This window comes from Pollachius pollachius, assembly GCF_949987615.1.
Source record: "Pollachius pollachius genome assembly, chromosome: 9".
NCBI classification, from domain to species: domain Eukaryota; kingdom Metazoa; phylum Chordata; class Actinopteri; order Gadiformes; family Gadidae; genus Pollachius; species Pollachius pollachius.
The window spans coordinates 3,598,969-3,619,806 of record NC_136942.1 but is presented as its reverse complement, the minus strand read 5'-3'; the positions used below and the strand labels follow the sequence as shown (position 1 = coordinate 3,619,806).

At 45.3% G+C, this 20,838-nt stretch overlaps 2 protein-coding genes across 3 annotated transcripts in view; one reads left to right on the top strand and one right to left on the bottom strand.

Moving 5' to 3' along the window:
• The window catches only part of bcar1 (BCAR1 scaffold protein, Cas family member), a 65,839-nt gene extending 59,114 nt beyond the window's left edge, over positions 1-6,725 (top strand). For both annotated transcript variants that reach the window (XM_079743350.1, XM_079743349.1), the window contains exons 3-8: positions 212-349; positions 2,093-2,197; positions 2,519-2,959; positions 4,106-4,996; positions 5,457-5,546; positions 6,156-6,725. In XM_079743350.1, coding sequence (XP_079599476.1) covers positions 212-349; positions 2,093-2,197; positions 2,519-2,959; positions 4,106-4,996; positions 5,457-5,546; positions 6,156-6,692 — 2,202 coding nt within the window. In that variant the 3' untranslated portion in view covers positions 6,693-6,725. The remainder of the gene's footprint in view (positions 1-211; positions 350-2,092; positions 2,198-2,518; positions 2,960-4,105; positions 4,997-5,456; positions 5,547-6,155) is intronic.
• Positions 6,726-13,853: 7,128 nt separating this feature from the next.
• On the bottom strand, positions 13,854-20,272 carry LOC307081000 (G1/S-specific cyclin-D1-like). Its single transcript, XM_079744006.1, has 5 exons — positions 19,666-20,272; positions 17,803-18,018; positions 16,634-16,793; positions 16,156-16,304; positions 13,854-15,664 (listed from the first exon to the last, which is right to left on the bottom strand). Exons 1-5 carry the CDS (start codon positions 19,861-19,863, stop codon positions 15,488-15,490), a joined length of 900 nt encoding a protein of 299 aa, XP_079600132.1. The 5' UTR covers positions 19,864-20,272; the 3' UTR covers positions 13,854-15,487.
• Between the last annotated feature and the right edge of the window lie 566 nt (positions 20,273-20,838).

Sequence of the window (20,838 nt, the reverse complement as noted above, 5' to 3'; positions counted from 1 at the left end):
TGTGTGTGTGTGTGTTTGTTTGTGATAATGCGTATTGTGTTGAGAGAACACTGAATATGTATAAATGTCTAGGCCAACCGAGCATATATTTTTTTAAAAAGGACAAACTCTCACTCTCTCGTTCTCTCTCGTCCCCCTCTCTCTCTCTCTCTCGTCCCCTCTCTCTCTCTCTCTCTCTCGCTCTCTCTCTTTCTCTCTCTCGCCCCTCTAGGTGGTGGTCCCGACCCGGGTAGGCCAGGTTTACGTGTACGACACTCTGAAGTCGGAGCAGGACGAGTACGACGTCGTCCCCCCGAGACACCAGGACATATACGATGTCCCGCCCACCCGCCAGCAGTACAACACACAGGTGAGTGACAGCGAGGCACAGCCAGTCATAGCACAGGAGACGAGGCCACCGGAAAAGCTAGTGCTTAACGGCTGCTTCTAGCCGGTTTCTGTGTTTTTTGATTTCCATTGGATTTTTTTGAGACGTCTCTAAATACTCCTCTGACTGAGCATCGCACATTTTAGGGTTCGGAAAAATCTTTTACGTCTGTTCTTCAATGTTCCCTATAAATTATACATTCAATGTTGTGCACAGACTGCATTCATCTAACACACACATCTAGTGTGTGTCTGTGTGTGTGTCTGTGTGTGTGTCTGTGTGTGCGTGTATGTGCGTGAGTGCTACAGCTGGGTTCCAGAAAGTGAGAGTGTGTGAGAGAGAGAGAGAGAGAGAGAGAGAGAGAGCGAGAGAGAGAGAGAGAGAGTGAGAGTGTGTGAGAGAGAGAGAGAGAGAGAGAGAGAGAGAGCCCTATAGCTGGGTACGCTGGGGTTGTGTGTCTGAGCATGTGCCTGCGTCTTCGTTTGTGAGGAAAGGGAAAGGTCAAAGGGCCACGGAGACAGGATGTCTGCAGAAAGACACAGAGAGCATGAGAATAAAGACTTACATTGAGAGACAGACACAGAGAGAGACAGAGACTGAGGGAGAACATTCTCTGGAAGGCTCTCCTGATGGAACCATACCAAAGAGTGTGGAAGATTGAGAACCCTAAAACATTATCTCTTCATGTAGAGACAAATGGACAAATCTTATTATTTTAATTTAATTTGAACAACCCTGCGTTGCATTTCTCCCATACACATGCGGTGACCCGCGGACCAGGTTTGCTCAAACACTGTTCCTTAGCATTAGCGATAGCCTGCGACTGCCTTCTTCTCGCCTCCCTTATTCTCTCCTCATTTATGACTCGTCCTTCGTTTCGTTTCTCTTCCACCTCCCTTGGTTCTCCCTGCATGATTAATCTCGCCCCCCCCCCCCCTCTCTCTCTCTCTCTCTCTGTCTCTCTCTCTCTCTTTCTCTCTCTCGCTCTCTCTCTCTCTCTCTCTCTCCTTCTCAGACTCTCTCTCTCTCGCTCTCTCTCAGACTAACTCTCTCTCTTTTCATAATTCACTTCAAATTCATTGTTTCGCCCTCCTCCTCCTCCTTCTCCTCCTTCTCCTCCCTCCTTCTCTTTGTTCTCTCCGTTCTCTCCTCTTTCTCTCCACCCTCCATCCTCTCTCCCCGGTTACGGTTTCTGTGCCCAGACAAATGGCCGTGGACTTAATGCACTAAACCACCCAAAGCCTAATTGAATTACTCACTTTACGCACCACCACTGTGTGTGTGTGTGTGTTTGTGTGCACGTGATCATTGGTGTGTGTGTAATGTCCCTTTTTTCAAGCATAGATTAGCCCTCCACTCCCTAATGTCAGATATGTTCTGAGTGTGTGTGTGTGTGTGTGTGTGTGTGTGTGTGTGTGTGTGTGCGTACATGTGGGCTTGCATGTGGCTGTGTGGCGTTGTATGTTCATGGTTATTGGTGTATAAACATCACATTATACACAACTCATAGATGTTTTACACGAATGAAGTCAACCTAACCCGGCACGATTTACATCGAAATATCACTCTTACCTAGCGATATCTTTAATGGCTCCTGTTGTTTTCTGCACATACACATGCACCCGTGTTCTGTATTCACTTATTCAACCTTATCATGAACCATTGCCTTGTTGTGACTCCCCCTCTGCCAGTCTGCTCACCTCCTCTCTCTCTCTCTCTCTCTAGGTGTACGACACTCCACCCATGGTGGCCAAGGGCCCCTCTAGTGGCCACGACATTTATGACACCCCTCCCAGCACAGACAAGAGCACACTCCTTTCACAGCAATCGGTACTGCAATCGTGTGTGTGTGTGTGTGTGTGTGTGTGTGTGTGTGTGTGTGTGTGTGTGTGTGTGTGTGTGTGTGAGAGACATGTATTTTAAATCACTGTTACTTTACAAGTTACTTAAGATATAAGTGACTGCTAAATAACTGAATCATGAATCCTTTTCGAGGTCTATATGTGATAAGGTTGCCCATCTTGCAACTGCGGACTAAAACAGATATTACTTGTAAAAATAATAATCAAATGTAATCCTAAAACTGTGACAGAGACCTGAACTCACTCTGTCTCTCTCTCTCTCTCTCTCTCTCTCTCTCTCTCTCCCCAGGTGTATGACTTCCCGCCCTCCGTGAGCAAAGACGTTCCCGACGGGGGTCCGGCGCTCCGGGACGAGACCTATGACGTTCCGCCGCACTTCGCCAAACTCAAGGCCCACCAGGGCTCGGGCCCCGGTTACCACGGCGACCACCTCAACGAGGACGACGACGAGCCCCCCATCCCCGAGGACGTGTACGATGTCCCGCCCCCCGCCCTGGTGGAGAAGCGTTTCCACGGCGACCGGAGCGGCGGCGGCGGCGGCGGCGGCGGCGGAGGAGGAGGTGGAGGAGGTGGAGGAGGAGGAGGAGGAGGTCAGGACATCTACGACATCCCCGCTAGCTTGCGGTCGGCAGGAGGTCACATGACCCAGGACATCTACGACTTCCCCCGCGAGAGGCTGGAGAAGGAGGAGGAGAGGGGCGGGGACTACATCTACGACATTCCGCCGCAGGTAGGGGGCGCCGCACCTGGCAGCACACACAACGGCTCAGAACCTTAGAAGAAGAGCTGGTCAAATGATAAGATCAAAGGTGACATATTGTACCACCAGGTGTGAGTGTGATCAGCCGTTACAAGCCGTTTTGAAAATCGGCCTCTTCTGACATCACTAGTGGGCGTGTCCTCCTAGATGTGTGCTGGATAGATCAGTCTACCAGCCCACCCAGTGGATTGAAGCAAACGTTGCCCATCCCTCCGTCGTACATCTAGGTGGACACCCCCGCTTGTGATGTCAGAAGAGGCAGATTTTCAAAATGGGCTACCGGCTAATCACACTCACACCTGGTGGTATAATATGTCGCCTTTAATTATAATGATATTTATTCTAAGATGCATGCACTTTCGGTTTATATTAACAAAGAACATATCTATAGGTGCATCGGTCAACACCTTTATAACTTTTCATACTTAGATGAGATGGGGAATAAATGTTCCCTTTTTTTTTTTTTTTTACTTTGCAAATCCTTTATACGGAAGAGGATTAGGGCCACACAAAGAAATAAATTAAGTTCTGACTTTATTCTCAGAATTCTGACTTTAAACTCAGAATTCTGACATTAATCTCAGAATTCTGAGAATAATAGAATGAAAAAAACCGGCACTGAAACAACACACGTTCCAGTTTCACTCACCTTTTGGTGAGTGAAGCTGGAACATCTTCTGGAACCCCTCGAACCCCAAGAAGTCGCTAAGGGAAGACATCTTGGCACCAGTAGGCTAGGGCTACTGGCCACTCTGCCCGTGGTTTCCTCCAACTGCATAAAGCAAAGTGTCTCTCCCACGGAGGTCGGTCCTTACAGGTAGTTCTGACTTTAATGTCAGAATTCTGAGAATAAAGTCAGAACTTTATTTATTTTTTATGAGTGGCCCTAATCCTCTTCCGTACCTTTAAGTGTCATAAAAAAGATGTGCTTCCTGCCTACGTAAAGCACTCAGTGTTTGGAGGCCACTGTATCAACAGGGACCACAATGGAAATAAGCCCGTGGGCTTTTTTGTGTCATCCTTTCGACCTGACGTTCCTGTGTATGCTTACTTACGCTCATGTGTCAATAAAGAATTGAACATCAATCAATCAACAAGCGTGTCCCTCCGTCTCAGGTGGTCCGGGACCCCCACCTCCCCGGCGACGACCTCACCGTGTCCTTCAAGAGGCTGTCGGCGTCCAGCACCGGCAGCAACCGCAGCACCCACTCCAGCTGCTCCCTGGACCTGGTGCCGGTGCGCGACTCCGCCGCCCCCGCAGGGCTCCCCGGGACGCCCCTGGTGCTGGCCCTGGAGCAGGCCATGGAGCGGTTGTCCCGGCTGCAGCAGGCCGTGGAGTCCAGCGTCTCCCTGCTCATGTCCTTCATCGTGGGCGGCTGGCGGCGCCCCGGCAACCTGGAGGGCAACCTCCCCGCCGTGCGGCAGGCCTCGGAGCGCGTGCGCAACGCCGTGCGGGACTTCCTGGAGTTCGCGCGGGGCGCGGTGGCCAACGCCGGCCAGGCCACTGACCGCTCGCTGCAGGCCAAGCTCGGCCGGCAGGTGGGCAAGATGGAGGAGGTGTTTCAGAGCCTGGTCGGCAGCGGGCAGGGCCTGGACGCGCTGGGCTGGGCGCCCGCCGCGCTGGTGGTGGGCTCGGGGCCGACCCCCGGGGGCGGCGGCCCCGACGACCTGGACCGGCTCATCCTGACGGCCCGCGGCGTTCCGGACGACACCAAGCAGCTGGCGTCGTTCCTGCACGGCAACGCCTCGCTGCTCTTCAAGCGCTCGGGGCGGCTGCAGCAGCAGCAGCAGCAGCAGCAGCAGCTGCCGCTCCCGCCCATACCCGGGGAGGTCGGAGGTCACCCGGGCTCGGGCGGCCCGGCCTATCAGGGAGGGGAGAGGGTGAACATTCAGGCCAGGCCCCTCCCCTCGCCGCCCAAGTTCACCCCGGCGGAGGAGGAGGGGGGCGGGCCCTACGAGACCACCGAGGAGGGCTGGATGGAGGACTACGACTACGTGCACCTGCAGGTACGTGCACGGGCACACCCGTACACGTGCACACACCGGGATACGTGCACACAGCCGGATACGTGCACACACCGGGATACGTGCACACAACCGGACACGTGCACACACCCGGACACGTGCACACACCTGGACAACCTACGAACAAGCAATAGATCATCTGTTTGGTTTTTTACCACCTATGGCCTCATTATAATGAAAATGTAATTGAAATTGAAATTGAAATAATAATGAAGTGTAATACCGTCTATATATTCGAAGACGTTACATTTCATTCATTTAACATGAATAAAAGACGATGATCATTATGTGATACAGTATTAAAATGTTTAACCCACACACAGTCATGAGGAGCCTAGCTCTCTTTGAAGACAACACTGCCGTCCGCCATTAAAAGACCTGTTCAATGATGAATGCAGAGATTTTATTCCCCGGGTGTTAACGTGTTCTCCCCAATCCCCAGGGAAAGGAAGAGTTTGAGAAGAACCAAAAACAGCTTCTTGAAAAAGGCAACATCATTCGTCAGAGCAAGGCGCAGCTGGAACAGCAGCAGGTAAGGGCACGTTTGTGTGTGTTAGTGTTATTTTAGTGTGTAACTTGTGTTGTTTTTAGTGCAGCGTTTTGTTAGTCTGTCCTAGTAGTGTAATAGTGTTATTGTAGTGTTGTTAGTGGAGCAGTGAATTCCAGAGGTTTATCGTATCATCCTCTCTCCCTCTCTACTCTCCCTCCCTCTCTGTACTCTCCCTCCCTTCCTCTCTCTACTCTACTCTCCCTCCCTCCCTCCCTCCTTCCTTCCCTCCCTCTCTCCCACTCTCTTCTCACTCCCTCCCTCTCTCCCTCTCTCTCCCCCGCCCCCTTCCCGGGGGCGGCAGTAGCTTAAGAGGTAGAGGGTTACCGGCCAACTACGGGGTTGGCTGGTAACCGCAAGGTTTCTAGTTCGATCCCCGGCTCCTCCTAGTGTCCGGGTGTCGAGGTGTCCCTGAGCGAAGGCACCTCACCCTGACTGCTCCCGACGAGCCGGCCGTCGGCTTGCGTGGTCGACACCGCCGTCGGTGTGCGAATGGGTGCACGAATGGCTGAATGTCGGGCGACGTTGTACAGCGCCTCGGACAAAAGCGCTACGTGATTGCAGTCCATTTACCATTTACCATTTGACCACCAGATCAAGCAGTTTGAGCGGCTGGAGCACGAGGTCAGCCAGCCCATCAACAACGACATGTCGGGCTGGGTCCCGCACCCCCACGCGCCCGCTGCCTCCGCGCCGCCCTCCCGCGGCGGAGCGGCCTCCAAGCTGTGCACGGGCGACCGGCAGCTGCTTCTCTTCTACCAGGAGCAGTGCGAGCACAACGTCACCACGGTGACCAACGCGGTGGACGCCTTCTTCGCCGCCGTGGGCGCCAACCAGCCGCCCAAGATCTTCGTGGCGCACAGCAAGTTCGTCATCCTCAGCGCGCACAAGCTGGTGTTCATCGGCGACACGCTGTCGCGGCAGGCGCGCTCGCCGGACGTGCGCGCCCGCGTGGCGGCGACCAGCAACGCGCTGTGCGACAAGCTGAAGGAGATTGTGCTGAGCACCAAGACGGCGGCGCTGCAGTACCCGGCGGCGGGCTCCGGCCGCGACATGGTGGAGCGCGTGCGTGAGCTCGCGGGCTGCACGCAGCAGTTCAGGATGGTCCTGGGACAGCTGGTCGCCATGTGAACCGGGGGAGGAAGGATGTAGAGGACGAGGACGAGGAGGGAAGGGACATCCTAAGGATGCTTGGACGTGTGTGTGTGTGTGTGGGGGGGGGGAGGGGCTTGTGTGTGTGTGTGTGTGTGGGGGCTTGTGTGTGTGTGTGTGTGTGTGGGCTTGTGTGTGTGTGTGTGTTCTCGTCAGACCATAATTTGGGGATGTCTGTATTTTGGGGTCTCTCCTTCCTCTTCCAACTTTGCACACCTGATATTTCTAATAATAACACTGATGGTCTGAACCCTGATTGGTCGAGCCAGGTGTGCATGTGCTGGGTTGGATGGATAACGGTGCATGACACATAGGGCACGCTAGTGTGTGTGCTTGTGTGTGTGTGTCATGTGTGTGTTTGTGTATGTGTGCGTGCGTGCATGTGTGTGCCCTGTTGTGAGACCGACCAAAGGCAGCAGGATATATTATACACAGAACACAGGACCAATGACCCTGTGGACCAATCAGTGTGCAGTGGGCGGGATGAACTCGGTCAGCCAGGACTGGACTTGATAGCCTCCTGCAGGACCTTTAATGAGCATAAAGTACTCCGACCAATCGCCATCTCTCTCTCTGGAACAAGCCCCACCCACCTTGGGGCCCTCCTTCCCTTCGTCCCTCAACCTGCTTTTTATTCTACAGAAGAAGAAACCACAAAGACTTTATCTTCGACGGGCTGGGCCAATGGTTGTAAAATAATCATTGTAAATATTTAAGTTACCTATTTAGCCAGAATAAAACAAAATAAATCCGAAGGGAAGTTAACAACTTCCATTATATAAATATAAATATATATATATTTGTTTTTTGTTTTTTGGGGGGGATTTTTTTTGAAGAAAGAAAAGAGGAGAACTTTGAAATGTAGGTTTTAGACAATATCCAATATTATTATTGTTATTGTTATTATAATTATTGCGAATACTTAAGTCTATGGCTGTTGAGCGTTGTCCTCTGGGGGGCGCCAGATGTGCTCCTAGATGTGTGAACTCCACAGCGGGCCTTGCGCGGCATTGGATGATGCTCCTCCCCCCAGCTGATCACTATGGAAACCAACCGGGCCACACATTATCCGACTAACATTCATGACAGAATCTAAAGATGATGCAGATGCTGGCCTTCTGGAGTAGTCCCTCGACGCTGAGAGCCCCTCGACGGCTGGTGAAGAGCAGACTGGGACCTTGAGAGGGTTGCAGTCGGTGGGTGTTTTACTCCCATCCTGATCGCCGGAGAACGCATGCCATGTGCAAAACAACTGTATTCGATTTCCTCAAAGCACGACGCCGCTGACCTGTCTATACATCTGGGTTCAGCTGGCGTGACTGCTCGCCACGGTTGATACACAATGTCTATTCAGCAAAGAGTCATTACTAAGTGTTTCACTATCTCCCATGGCAGGGTGTGTTGGTCACGCAGTGCTATAATGGGTTATCACAAAGCAATGAAAGAGAATGGACTCTTGGTTCACTTCTGCCTAATATTGGCATTCATGGCACGGCGGGGAGTAGGTAATGGCCGGTTTTTATTTTATTTGAACTGTTTCTTTGACCCTCCATTCTGTTTACGGGAGTTATTTCTAAATCTTTCCCTCCGCAAACCCATGAATAAAAAGAAAAGCCTGTGCAATGTGTGGCTGTTATGGGAGGGTCACAGGTGAATCTCAAGGGGAAGAGGCTTTTTAAATAAATGTGTTCATGGTAGATTTGTACAATGAATGAATGGATGTGAGGGAAGGAGTTTAAAACGTTGTGAATGATGAAATTGAAACATGAAATTAAACTTGTTTTTTCGTCTTTTCTTCGAATGTGTTCTTGTTTTTTGATTGCTTGTGTGGGCTGTTGCTAACACACATCTAAATTGTTAAAAAGTGAGGTAGCCTACATTTTTGATGTTGGGTTTTTTTTGGCTCAGAAAAAATCAAGCAGAGTTTAAATGTTGTTAAGTTTTCTCAAATTAAATCCTTCAGTCTTCGTCGACTGGAAAGAGCCCATGGGACCTATGAGATCGAAAAATATGAATGGGTTTCAATGGAGAGAAAGTAATTATTTTCTGGTCCCAGTCTTTATATGCCCTGGATTACACATATGTTGTTTTTGGATTTAACTGATCATTTTTCATGCAAAGAAAACTAAGAAATTTCGCGAAGAAGTTTGATAATGTTAGGTTTTGTGTGAGGCCGCTTTGTGAACTACAACCCCTTGCTGCCACTGACGCGAATGATATACGTCACCACCACTCTGGTACAGACATGGCGATCTCTCTGCTCCACTTCACCGCTTTTTTCCAAGGGGAGGATAACAGCATCGGAGGTGAAAACCATTATAAGTCGGGGCATGTTGAGAGTTTCAGTTATGCCGATGGGGAAATTGTCGGTCTTGTCCACGCCAGTCGCAGGGAGCGTGACGTCACATACGAGACGTGTAGTCTTATTGTGTTTTCTCTACAGCCTTTAACTGAACAATTGCACAATTGCACATACGAGACGTGTAGTCTTATTGTTTTCTCTACAGCCTTTAACTGAACAATTGCACAATAAACGGTCAAACTCTTGACATGAAAAATTATAATTTAAATCCACACACAACATATGTGTTATCCAGGGCATATAAAGACTGGGACCAGAAAATAATTACTTTCTCTCCATCGAAAACCATTCATATTTTTCGATCTCATGGGCTCTACCGGAAAGGGCGTGACTTCGCCACTCTATGACGATGGTCTAGGGCAGTGAAATCCAGCTTTTGCCTCTGGCGCCACCTGCTGTACAGTTGGATGTTGACTAAAATCGAAATAAGGATAAACCCTTTTCAAAAGACGCCACATTTCAAATGAAATGTTTTTAATCTGAATTTAACTTAAATATTTATGTCACTTAACATAAAATGTAATTTAACTAAAATGTAAGTGCACTTAAATGAAAGTAGTTTATTGTTGTATGCATTTCATAAACTTGACAGCCCCAAGTGGTCCCCAATGCTCTCACTTGACGGGACAGACTGAAACGGCTCGTTGCTCTTCTCAAAGTAAAAGTTCTGGGACAGTTTATACTGACCAGTATTAGTCAATATTAAATAGTATTCCCTAAAGAATGTTAGTTATTTTTTAATTGAAGTCTATTATAACTATAACTAGGATATCTACTATTATTAAATGTATTAATTAGGAATTGCAAGTGACAAGTCTGTAGTCAAGTCGCAAGTGTGATCAAATCGCTGCAGAAAGGGACTCAGTTTGATAAACAATGTTTGCTTGCTAGACCTTAACTATTACGGATAACAGTAACTTGAATTACTGGCAAGAGACACAATATATTTTTAGTATACTAAAGAACTGAACTGTGATATTCTCGTGACCAGTGTGTTTGACACACAACACAAATGTATTACGTGTGTCCCCCACATAGGCGTCGATTACGCCGGGGACGCGTCTCCAACAGATTTAGTCAAGATTCATTTTGTACCCACCACTTGTAAAAAATAAATAAATAAATTGAGTTTAATAATTATGGATTATTACACGGGTCTTCTTAATGCCGTGGAATGCTCCGTTCACTTACATGGGCTCTTCATAACTTCCGCGGTGAATTATATTTGATAATTCACCAAGTATAATTGGCCGCTGTCAAGGCGAACAAAGGAATTTTTGCCTCTAATGACGTCTTTGGTATCACTCCTCAAGTACTCCGGTAACTTGTCAACCCCAGCGTCTTCGGTTGCTAAGCGTCGTCAACGTCTTTGGCGGACTATTTCTCAGCTGATCAACCCTACGAATGCTGGTAACAAATAAATTGTAAAAAGACAAACCATGTGAAGTTATTTTTTCGTTTTGGAAAGTAGCCGTGTAATAAGCGGGATAATGTATAGAACGTCGCCGGTCATTATCGAAAATAAGCCCGAAGCCGATGCAAGACACCTCCGCTGCGCGTCGGTGTCCGGTTCCCCCTGTCGGGGCTTATTTTCCCGACAATGACCGGCGTTCTATACATTATCCCTTACTTATTACACGGCTCTTCTCAATGCTGTAGACTGCTCCATTCACTTGCATGGGCCTTCCTAACGTTCAGCTGTCAATTATTTTTGTTTATTACACGGCTCTTCTCAATGCAGTGGAACGCTCACGTCCAGCATATTTGACCGCTGTCAAGGAAAGTGGGTTTTTTTTTGCCTCTGATTCACGTCATTTGTATCCCTCCGCAGTCCGGTAACTTATCAACCCAAGCGTATTCGTTTGCTAAGCGACGTCAACGACTTCTGCAAACTATTTCTCTGCTGATCAACGCTACGAATGATAACAAATACATTGGAAAAAGACACACCGTGTGAAGTTATTTTTTTCGATTTGGCAAGTAGCCATTACTAATAATAAAAATACTCTGGCTGGGATAATGAGGCATCAGACAATCAAGTCATTTTAGCCTGAATACATAGGTTAAAAGCACCAGAGCAGGTTGCTATCACCATGGACAGTATCAGAAGGATAACCTGTTGAACTAAATGGATGTGGTAGGCTACACCACGGGATGCATCTACAGACCACTGCCACATAAATAAAGGTAAGACGCGATATTTATTGCTTAAGATTTGCTGGTGCTGTGGCGAGGTCTTTTGTGTTTTTTGCACTCAAGTTGTTCGGCTGTTTTAACTTGCAATTGATAGTCTGTGGAGTCAGTCTCTTGTTGACACAAAGTGACTTTTGGTCATTCTTGCTTTGCTTGAATTCTGGAATAATTGTGGGGGGGAGTGCATGAGCTTTGGTCAGAATGCCTCATGTAGGCTAGTTTTGATGGAATGCGTGTTGTGAATTGAGAACAGCCAGCTCATGATGTGATACAGCGTTCAGCTGTGCAACAAATATTTCTTTCTTTTTCAATCTTGACGACTTTTGTAGTGCTGTGTGTGGCCACACGTTTGGCCCTTCTGAACTTAAACACGCAGTGGATTTCCCTTCCAAGCTCCTCTTGTTTATGTTGTTAGCTTAGCCATGTCATGTCACGTTGTCAATTTTGGATACATGGAGCCGAACATAGTGGGTCATATGTCCGATGCTTTTTGGAAACGTTTTCTTCACAAAACGTGCCAGACAGATTTTGTATACATTTTATTCCTTAGTAGTTAGCTACATGGGTATGCCGTCTTTCAGAACCTTTCATTACCGGCACTCAAGAGAGAAAAAAGAGTGCATCCTCATTGTACCCAGCACTTCTGAAAATGCACTTCCGAATGCGTCTCTGTCCCCAGCATATTTCAAACTAAACTGACGCCCATGGTCCCCCACTAATAAAAGTATTCTAGTACCTATGTGAACTTATGTACTTTAAGTGTACTTAAATTGGAATGCACTTTACAGACTAAAATGTCAACGGGACTTAAATATGAAGTGCACTTACAATTATTTACTCCTAATGCCTCAAAGGCATAATGTCATGGGTGTGACAGTAACCAGTATTATCAGGATAATTCCTTACAAACTTTCTGTTTGAAGTCAAATGGCCCAGCTGCTATAGACAATAGGCTATAACTTTTCCAGGCAACAAATAAAAATCACACCTCATAGGCAGAAGGCTCTGGGTTCAAGCAAGCCAGTGGTCTGCTCCTTTGAGATCATGCAAACAATATTTGTTTTCCTTTGTCCGGTGGTGCACTCCGTGTGAGAATATTCAACATTCTAAGTTCAATATAGGTTGCCTCTGTTTGCCTCTGCCACTGTTTTTCATGATAAGCCTTTTTATTATGTTCTTGTTTCCAGGGTGGAACGCCCAGGGCTGAACATGTTGGGCTGTTCTGACAGGTGCTGGCAGGTAGAAGTGGCACAAGGCCAAGGCTAATGCTGCTCTTCTATAGTTCCAATGCTGGCTCCGACCCAGGTCTATGGGCCTCAGAGGAAGTTCCACCACTATGGCGGAGAAGGTCAGACTGGATATGTACGGGTAGTATTTTAAGGTTGTGTTTTCCAACAAAACACTGCTGCTTTCTCTATTGAGGTCTTCGCTTCATCTCAGCTGCTGAGGGGGCTGCAGTCTCCCCCCAACCAACCCGATCCTCACAGAGGAAACGTCTTCCTTTCCATAGTCAGATGTGTACACTGCTCATGGACTGTGTTCTCGTTACACAAACCGTGGGAAAGGGTTAGGGGTGAGGGTTCTCACTTAAAGATGCCACGGGTCACTGGACAGTAGACTGTCACAACTCATTGGATATCCTGTATCAAACAACTGCCAAATTATTATTTTTCCCATTACCTAGCCTAGTTGAAGCTCATTTAGTTTGGAAAATATCAACTAATTACTTCAGTTTCAAACACAACAGCATACTGCCATATGCCATAATAAGTTAGAGGTATGAATGTGTGTGGAGATAGGCTCCACCCTCCCCACAAAGTTATATTTGAATACAGTTGCGAACATTCTCTTTTTCTTTGTTAGCACTTTATCCAGCATAAAGATATGATTGTTGTTCTTGCTGTGTTTCAGTATATAAATTATGTTAAACACCTTTTACAGAATAGGAATGTTGTTTACCCAAAACAGAAACATCCACAAAATAGCAGCCAACAGTTCTAATACAAATAACTTTTATCTTTTTTTGAGGCTTTAACTAAAATCTGCCTATTGACTTTAGAATCAATACATTTTACTTGAAGTGAAGAACATCAAATATATTAGGAGGCCTTAACACTGAAGAGCATTGTGAGAAATAACTGTTTGACGTTGGAAATGTTTTATTAAGTAACTCCTTTTATTCTAAATTTATTTTATTTCGTCAACATTTTTTTTACTTTTCCCCTCCTACCTTCCACCTTGGAATGACCCAAAATATGGCCTATGGGTATAAAATTATTATTTTTTTTAATATAATATTCATGGATGTATTTTTATTTTCCTTTTGAGCTTTCTTTATTGGTTCTTCAGGAAAGACTAAACTTCGGTTAAAATGTACATTCCATATACTGTATATTCGTAGGCCTATTTGAATAGTGGAAATCCCGGAAGATGGTGAAAGATTTGCATAAGTGGTGGGAAAGATATGACATGTACACATACTCTCAAACTGGCAACTGCAGATTTCAGACACCATGTAAAGCAGACATGTTGAGAGCTGCTAGTGAACTATAGACCAGTGTTTAGAAAATGATGGCATGTGTTTATTTGCATTAATCTTAGATAGTTCAAAAAAATAATGAGCGTACACATAACAGGTTTGAAAACCATTGCTTTAGCCTCCTCAAGTTCTGAGCCTTTCTCTGAGCAGATGAGTGCTATGATGAGCATTAATTATATGTTTTGGTTCGCATACTTTAACCAACACAGTTGAGCTAATATATGGTAGGACAGCTGAGGCAATTGTGCTCCTCTCTAGAGTATTCCAAAGACAGGTCAACTTATCAATTGAAGCAACACTCGGCGCTCCCCCATTCAATAATGCACATTCAGTTTAAACAAATTTTAACTGGCTCAATGAGTCTGACCCAATCACATGCCCTTCTAGGTTGTATCAGCACACTGCAAAGATAACACAACCTCATAGTTTGGTAGTGATCACTTCTCGGTCTGTACTCGGTCTGTCCAATTATGACATTTCCTTTTTTGCTCACCCAACTTTGATTTATTTTTTTGGCTCAATTGAATAAAAGGTAGCAAAACCATGGCAATTTTTTCCTGTCCCTTTGACAGCAGTTGTGCCATTGAGCGCTCTAGGGGTAAAACGTTTCCTGTATTTACCCTGGTGTAATCATCAGGATCATCAGAACTTTGGAGTGACCACTTCCATCTTATCCTTTTGATGTTCAGTCCATGATACCCATTTTAAAAAAATGAGTAAATAAAAGAAAAAAATACACAGGCCATAATTTCAATGTAAAAATACATATATTTCCTTGTGTTCTGAGATAAACATAGGAATGTACTTTTCAACCTGGTAGTGTGTTTACAAAGTCCAGAACACATCTTCATCATCATACATACACGGATACAAGTCATAAACAATTTCATGCGCGGATAACATCTCAAAATAGCAAGGTTTCCATCACCTGTCATCCATTACAAAAGCTCTATTTTTGTACCCAAGGCCTTGAATAAATCTAACGATAATCAATAAACTAAGGCTTCATTGTTATTTTTATTTTTGCGTTTTTTTCTTTATATTCCACGGCAGTTATATTTTTTTTATCTTTCATCCACTTCCACGCTCACATTACCTCGTAATGCCAAACACTACTGGCCAAATCTGCACACTCTCTATTATACAGCAGGTGTATAGAACCACCTGTATCATTTGATCCAAAAATACAAAATAAAAGTCCTTCTCTCTTTTAGCTTAATCTTTGTACTGCCAAGCAGACCAACGTCTGGTTCTTCAGTGGCGTCTGCGATGCGGCTGGCATCGATGTCTTCGTTCTTCCTCTTCTTCGTCGTTTTCTTCGTTTTACCAGTCCATATGGCTATTGTTTTTTCTAACACACATAGTTCAAACTGCTCGCATGGATAAATAGGAGAAACTCATGACAGAGGAGGATGACCTCTCTCTCGGACTCTATAATTCCATAACATAACTTTTTGTTAACATATATTTGTCTTTGCGGTGGCTCTTTTAGGGAGTGGCGAGAACGGAGAGAGGTTGTAGCAAAACAATTTAGCGAATCCTTTCCCTGCACTTTTACGTGTGCCTGAGATAGAAAAGATTAACCTAGTTTTAGAAGTCCAAACGTCTCTCTCTATCCCTCTCTTCTTCTCCCAATGATCCGTATCCGTGGAAACTCTGTCACTGAGAGACGGCATCCAATCAGATGTTGACGTCCCGGACGTCGGTGGGCGTGGCCGAAAGCTCCTGGCTCTCCCCGTCCATCACTCCCTTGGTTGCCGTGGTTCCCGAGTGGGGCTGCTGAGTCTGTAGTTGGGCCTGGCATAGGCTCATTTCAAACAGCGACTCGATTTGTTCTTGACATGCCCTCAAACAGTCCTTCAGAGAGAGAGAGAGAGAGAGGGAGAGATTTAGTATAATTCACCAGTAACCAGGTCAAGCTCCATTAATATGTAAATTAGTTCGAGAAATATATTGGAATATGATAACGCTTTCTTTTAAAATAAGCACACTCCACATACTCTTCTGAGCTTAGTGATATCAAGAAGTTTGAAACCTTGAACCATGGACATTGAAGTAAGAAGGTGCTGCTTTATTTGATAAAAAAAAAGGTAATTTTTAAAGGGCTTGAGTAATAGTATGGTAAAGAAAGAACTCACATAAAACGCTCCCTAAATGTACATGTAATAATAATATGTTAACGTGAGGACTCATCTTGGTTAAATGTAAGAAAAAAAAACTTGCTATTGCGCTGCATGCATTCATGTTCTTTAGCTTTATCTTCATCTTGATTGGCTTTGTATAGTAAGTCTTTAAGTAGTAGGCGGGTCCACTTTGACAAAAAAACCGACCAACTGTGCTTCACTCACCGGATCACTTCTGATGATCTGCGCCAGGTTCTCTGTCAGATTCTGTGCTGTCATGGCATTACCCACAATCCTCATCTGCAAGCCCTTCACTGATGCCACCAGGCTGCCCGCAGCAACCATGGAGGGGGGGCTGGCGATGAACTTGACATCTGGAATGAGGAGAACGGTATGAATAACCATACATCTGGATGACATCGTCTGTTTATTTAACAAATGATGTCCCCCGTGTTAAACCCGTTCATTTTCTCTATAAATGTAATAAAATTATATTCAAGGTTTATACATAATACTATATATACTATATTCTTTATAATAAGGAATCTTCTTATATTGATATCAATACTATGCTAATATTTAAGCACTAGCCAGAGGGGCCAGGTTGAAAAAATAAAGAGCATGAAACAGAAAAATATGAAAATGGGTCGAGAAAAAAAGAAGACAGTTGGCCCAATAAACACATTGCATTCTGGGTTCTTACCGGTAGCGCAGAGGGCCACAAAGGTCTGAGCGTGCTTCCTGAGAATGGGCCGGTTCTCTGTTCTGATTGGCAGCCGGGACATGAAGAGATCGAGGAAATCCAGTGGCGTCACAGAAGCCAGGTCCCACTTCAGTTTGGTCAGAACCAGCAGCTCCATTTGCTAGGAGAGGAATGAACACAGAGTGGGTGTGAGTAAAGGTAGCAGCCAAAGAGAGAAGTTCTGCTACATGCAGAGACATGCTGTGAACACTAGAGGGCCTGATGCTCTCTGTCCAATAGGCTTTCAGGGTATTCATCACAACCCCCTTCCCCTGGTGAAGAGGCGATTTAACTTAGCATGGCTAGGTGGTTGTCTTCAAAGTGTCATTGTAGTTCATTTTGTAGATTGACATTGACAAAATGCAATAAATATACAGTTATGCTTTATATGTCGCACCTTCTATTGCTTCCTGGCACCAACATACCAAGACGATTTTCATGTCGGGGGGGGGGTAACTGTCATGATAATACATCACGTTCTGGGTCTATGGACTAAATAGACTCTTGTCCCCCCCATCCACCTCATTCCCACCCATGCTACACATTCAAGCCACCCGGCCTGCTTATAACGCATCTTACAATGCTATGTGGGTTGTGCTACAGATTGAACAGATAATGTCGGCTGCTTCAAACTGCAGCGGCAATGTTTAAAGTTCGGTGTTGAAATTTACGACCCGAAATGCCATACACTTAAAGTGAAACAGAATGTGGCCTGGTTTCCTGTGTAGATTTCAACCTATAGCTGTGCACTATGGCGCTCTCTATAGAGTTAAACATGCATTAAGCATCAGTTCAATTTGGTTTATGGGATATTCGGGGATAAGGCAAATTATGGAATAGCAACACGGCAGTATGAATAGTTTGCGAAGTGGTGGAGACGACTCCGAGGGCAACCGACATGTATATACTTTATACATATACGTTATACGCGTATACGCCAACTGGTGAACCATGATCTATTTTTTGAAATCTTTTTTTTTTTACTGTATACTTATACTACTTAGTATATTTAGTACTATTCAACAGACTGATTTTATCCACGGGAAGTCACTGAGACGAAATGTCCCTCAGGAGCACAGCTTCTGCGAGCTGAACCGATGCATGCGACGGGTACGGCGTTTGGAACCTACCCGCAGCTGCCCGGGCGAGATAGAGTTGTCTGTGTATATGCAGAGCTTCTCGGCGGTCAGGGGGATGGTTTCCCTCATCTTGGAGGCCAGGAACATGCAGGCGGCTGCCAGCAGCTGTAGGTGTCCCTTTTTGGTGGGTTCCACAGAGAGGAAGCGGTCCAAGTAGTTCATAGCCAGCGGGAAGACATCCTCCTCGCACTTCTGCTCCTCACACACCTGCCGGAAGAACAAGAAGAAGGAGGTAGTAAAATACCTGTTGATTGTTGCTCCTAGTGTGTGCGGTAAGAGATTGAGGAACTCTGAAAACCTGTTAATATTTACAATGTTTGCCCTTGCAGAAGACCAGTACTTATTGACCTGAAGAGAACATGTTGCAAGTTGAATCGGTTCAAAACGGTTTCGAACTTGTCTTAGTCAATGGTGATCGTTTAAAATGGACCATGTGGTGCAGATCCCTGTTCTGCATAATGGAAATTATACGTGATTAAATATATATATTTTTCTCCCCACAAAGGAAACGCCGTAGTATTTGCTGCCATCTACAGGTGGTCGTTCACTGGCCATGTTGCTCCTGCTGCTCATTCAAACAAAAGTCTGTTAAAAAAGGTTGTGCCTTTTGGTGGCAGCAAACTAAACCCTGACCAAAGCCGTAGCTGCCTAGTGTGGAGCTAGGCTGAAAAAAATGCAGTCTTTGGGGCAATATAGATCAGTGATAATTGACTTTGTCCATAAAGTGCTTTTGGGGCTTGACTAGATGGTAAAAGCAGAGGTGAGAGAATGTGAACGAGACTAGCAAGGTCTGACATCCTTCCATGGAAGTGTATGCTAATTGGCCAGAACTAAAACCACTTTGCTTCAGGCCTATGTACTGAATCTGGATGACCTGTATACAAACGTGAGACTAAAGTACCTTTTGTTTGTTTAGATTTTCTTCAATACAACCAGTAGTGAACTTGAGTCAACAACAACACTTTTATTAACTATTTATCAGAAGGTAATAATTATATTGCCAAGAGATGACACTTTACTATTTATTATTTAAAATAATCAGATATTAAAATTTATTCATCTGCTATAAAAGGCTCCGACGCTGTTTGTCTGATAAATATGTCATAAAACCAATAATAAAATGAGTAACTGGACCCATATAAGTTTTGTTTTATTGTTTCGCTGCTAGTTGAATCAGTTCTCTTTCATGTTACCAAATGTTTACAATGTGTAACAAAAGATGATATAATAAGATAAGGTGTTTTATTATATTATTATAAGACACCAGATGTTGAACGAATCACACGACGAGATTTAGCCGTGGTGGCATATGTTTTGCTACCACGCCGTTGTGTGATCAAGCGATAGGCCTGATAGGCCCTGCTGCTCTTCGAGGAAGAGAACATAAAGTTGAGAATGGACTGGCTCGCGCAGGCGTCTTCATGAATGAACACACAAAGGCTTGCAGCGCGTGGTCTCGAGGAAGAAGGGAAAAAAAAAAAACACCACGGTAGCTTCGAGCTTCAGCGTGTTAAAAGTCTCGAATGGACTTTCAAACAAACGTGTGGACCTTTACTGTTTGGCAAACCATACTGACATCTTACCTTAACGATTGAATAAATGAAGTGAGCTTAAAACATGACATTACATTTATTGAAATGTCTATAAAATGCTGCCAAGCGTTTAATGTCATTTCATTGATTTAAGAGTCCTACCTCTTTGGTTTATAGTTGTTTACACAAAAAAAAACAAGAATATTGCCTAAGAATAACGTATTGGGTTATTTGACATCACTGTGCATCAACAGGATCACAATTGGAGACATGCATACATTCCTAGATAGCGTTCTACTTAGTCCACTGTGTCCCAACTCACCTCCAACATCCATGTCGAAACTATTCTTCTCATGTACGGTGCGATTTCTTTTTGGACGCATTTGAAATAGTTGGTGGCTGGTAGATAGTAGTCCTCTGCTCGTAACAACGCGTGTAGAACTCTATCATTGAGCAAGTTGCTGTCGAGGTAGGCCCTTCGAAAACTATCCACTTCACAGCAAATCAACTGCGGTTCCATTTCCGTTCGGCTCAATCGCTTCAGTCCTGCTTTAAAGTTTCACTCTGTCTGTTTGGCAGAAGCTTTAATAACCCTCATATATTGGAGTTCGACATTATTTTATGCTAAATATATTGCTAGTTAATCTTTCATAGACTGAACCGCGACTCTGTTTCTGCCTTTTGAGGACTTGTAAATAAATAAAGTAGCCCGAACTATTCCCTATTATCATCCGTTATTTCTCTTCTTCGGGATGGCTTTGTATCGTTGTTCCCGATGGTGGGTCTTATTCTGTTTCAGTGGTGCCGGTTCGCCAGATCTTTACGAGAGCATGAGGTTGCAGTATGCCGTTTTCCGAGTCCTTCCTACTGCTCTCTCTCTCTCTCTCTCTCTCTCTAGCTCTCTCTCTCTCTCTCTCTCTCTCTCTCTCTAGCTCTCTCTCTCTCTCTCTCTCTCTCTCTCTCTCTCTCTCTAGCTCTCTCTCTCTAGCTCTCTCTCTCTCTCTACAACGAGACAAGTTTAGTGCAAGGCCACACACCACTAGTCGTACACCTCCTCTCACCCCTCCTCCAAACTATCTAACTATCTCCACTCCCTGTCTTAAAGCCCCTTATCTGCCTGGCCCCACACATAGCCCATGAGACGCCTGCCCTTTACAGTAGGCTACGGAGAATAAAAAGGAAGCCGGGAAGGATTGATGCTTGTTTAATGCATTAACGTCCACGTATAAGGAATTGGGAGACTAGAAGTCCGATAACAACCACTGTCAACAAAGGCCTAAGACAAAAAAAATGCAGTGACTTAAAGCGAAAGTACAGAAAGAACTGTCAGCTTTAAAACACAGACATAGGCCTAATCTATGAATGTAATTTACATGTTCGTCTCTCTATATTAATTATGGATAAGGCCTTTTTTGGTCAATTAGGATTAGGCAAATAGCCTACAATGTGTCTTGGAAGAAGAACGGTATGGAATAAGAAACGTGCTTTACTAACG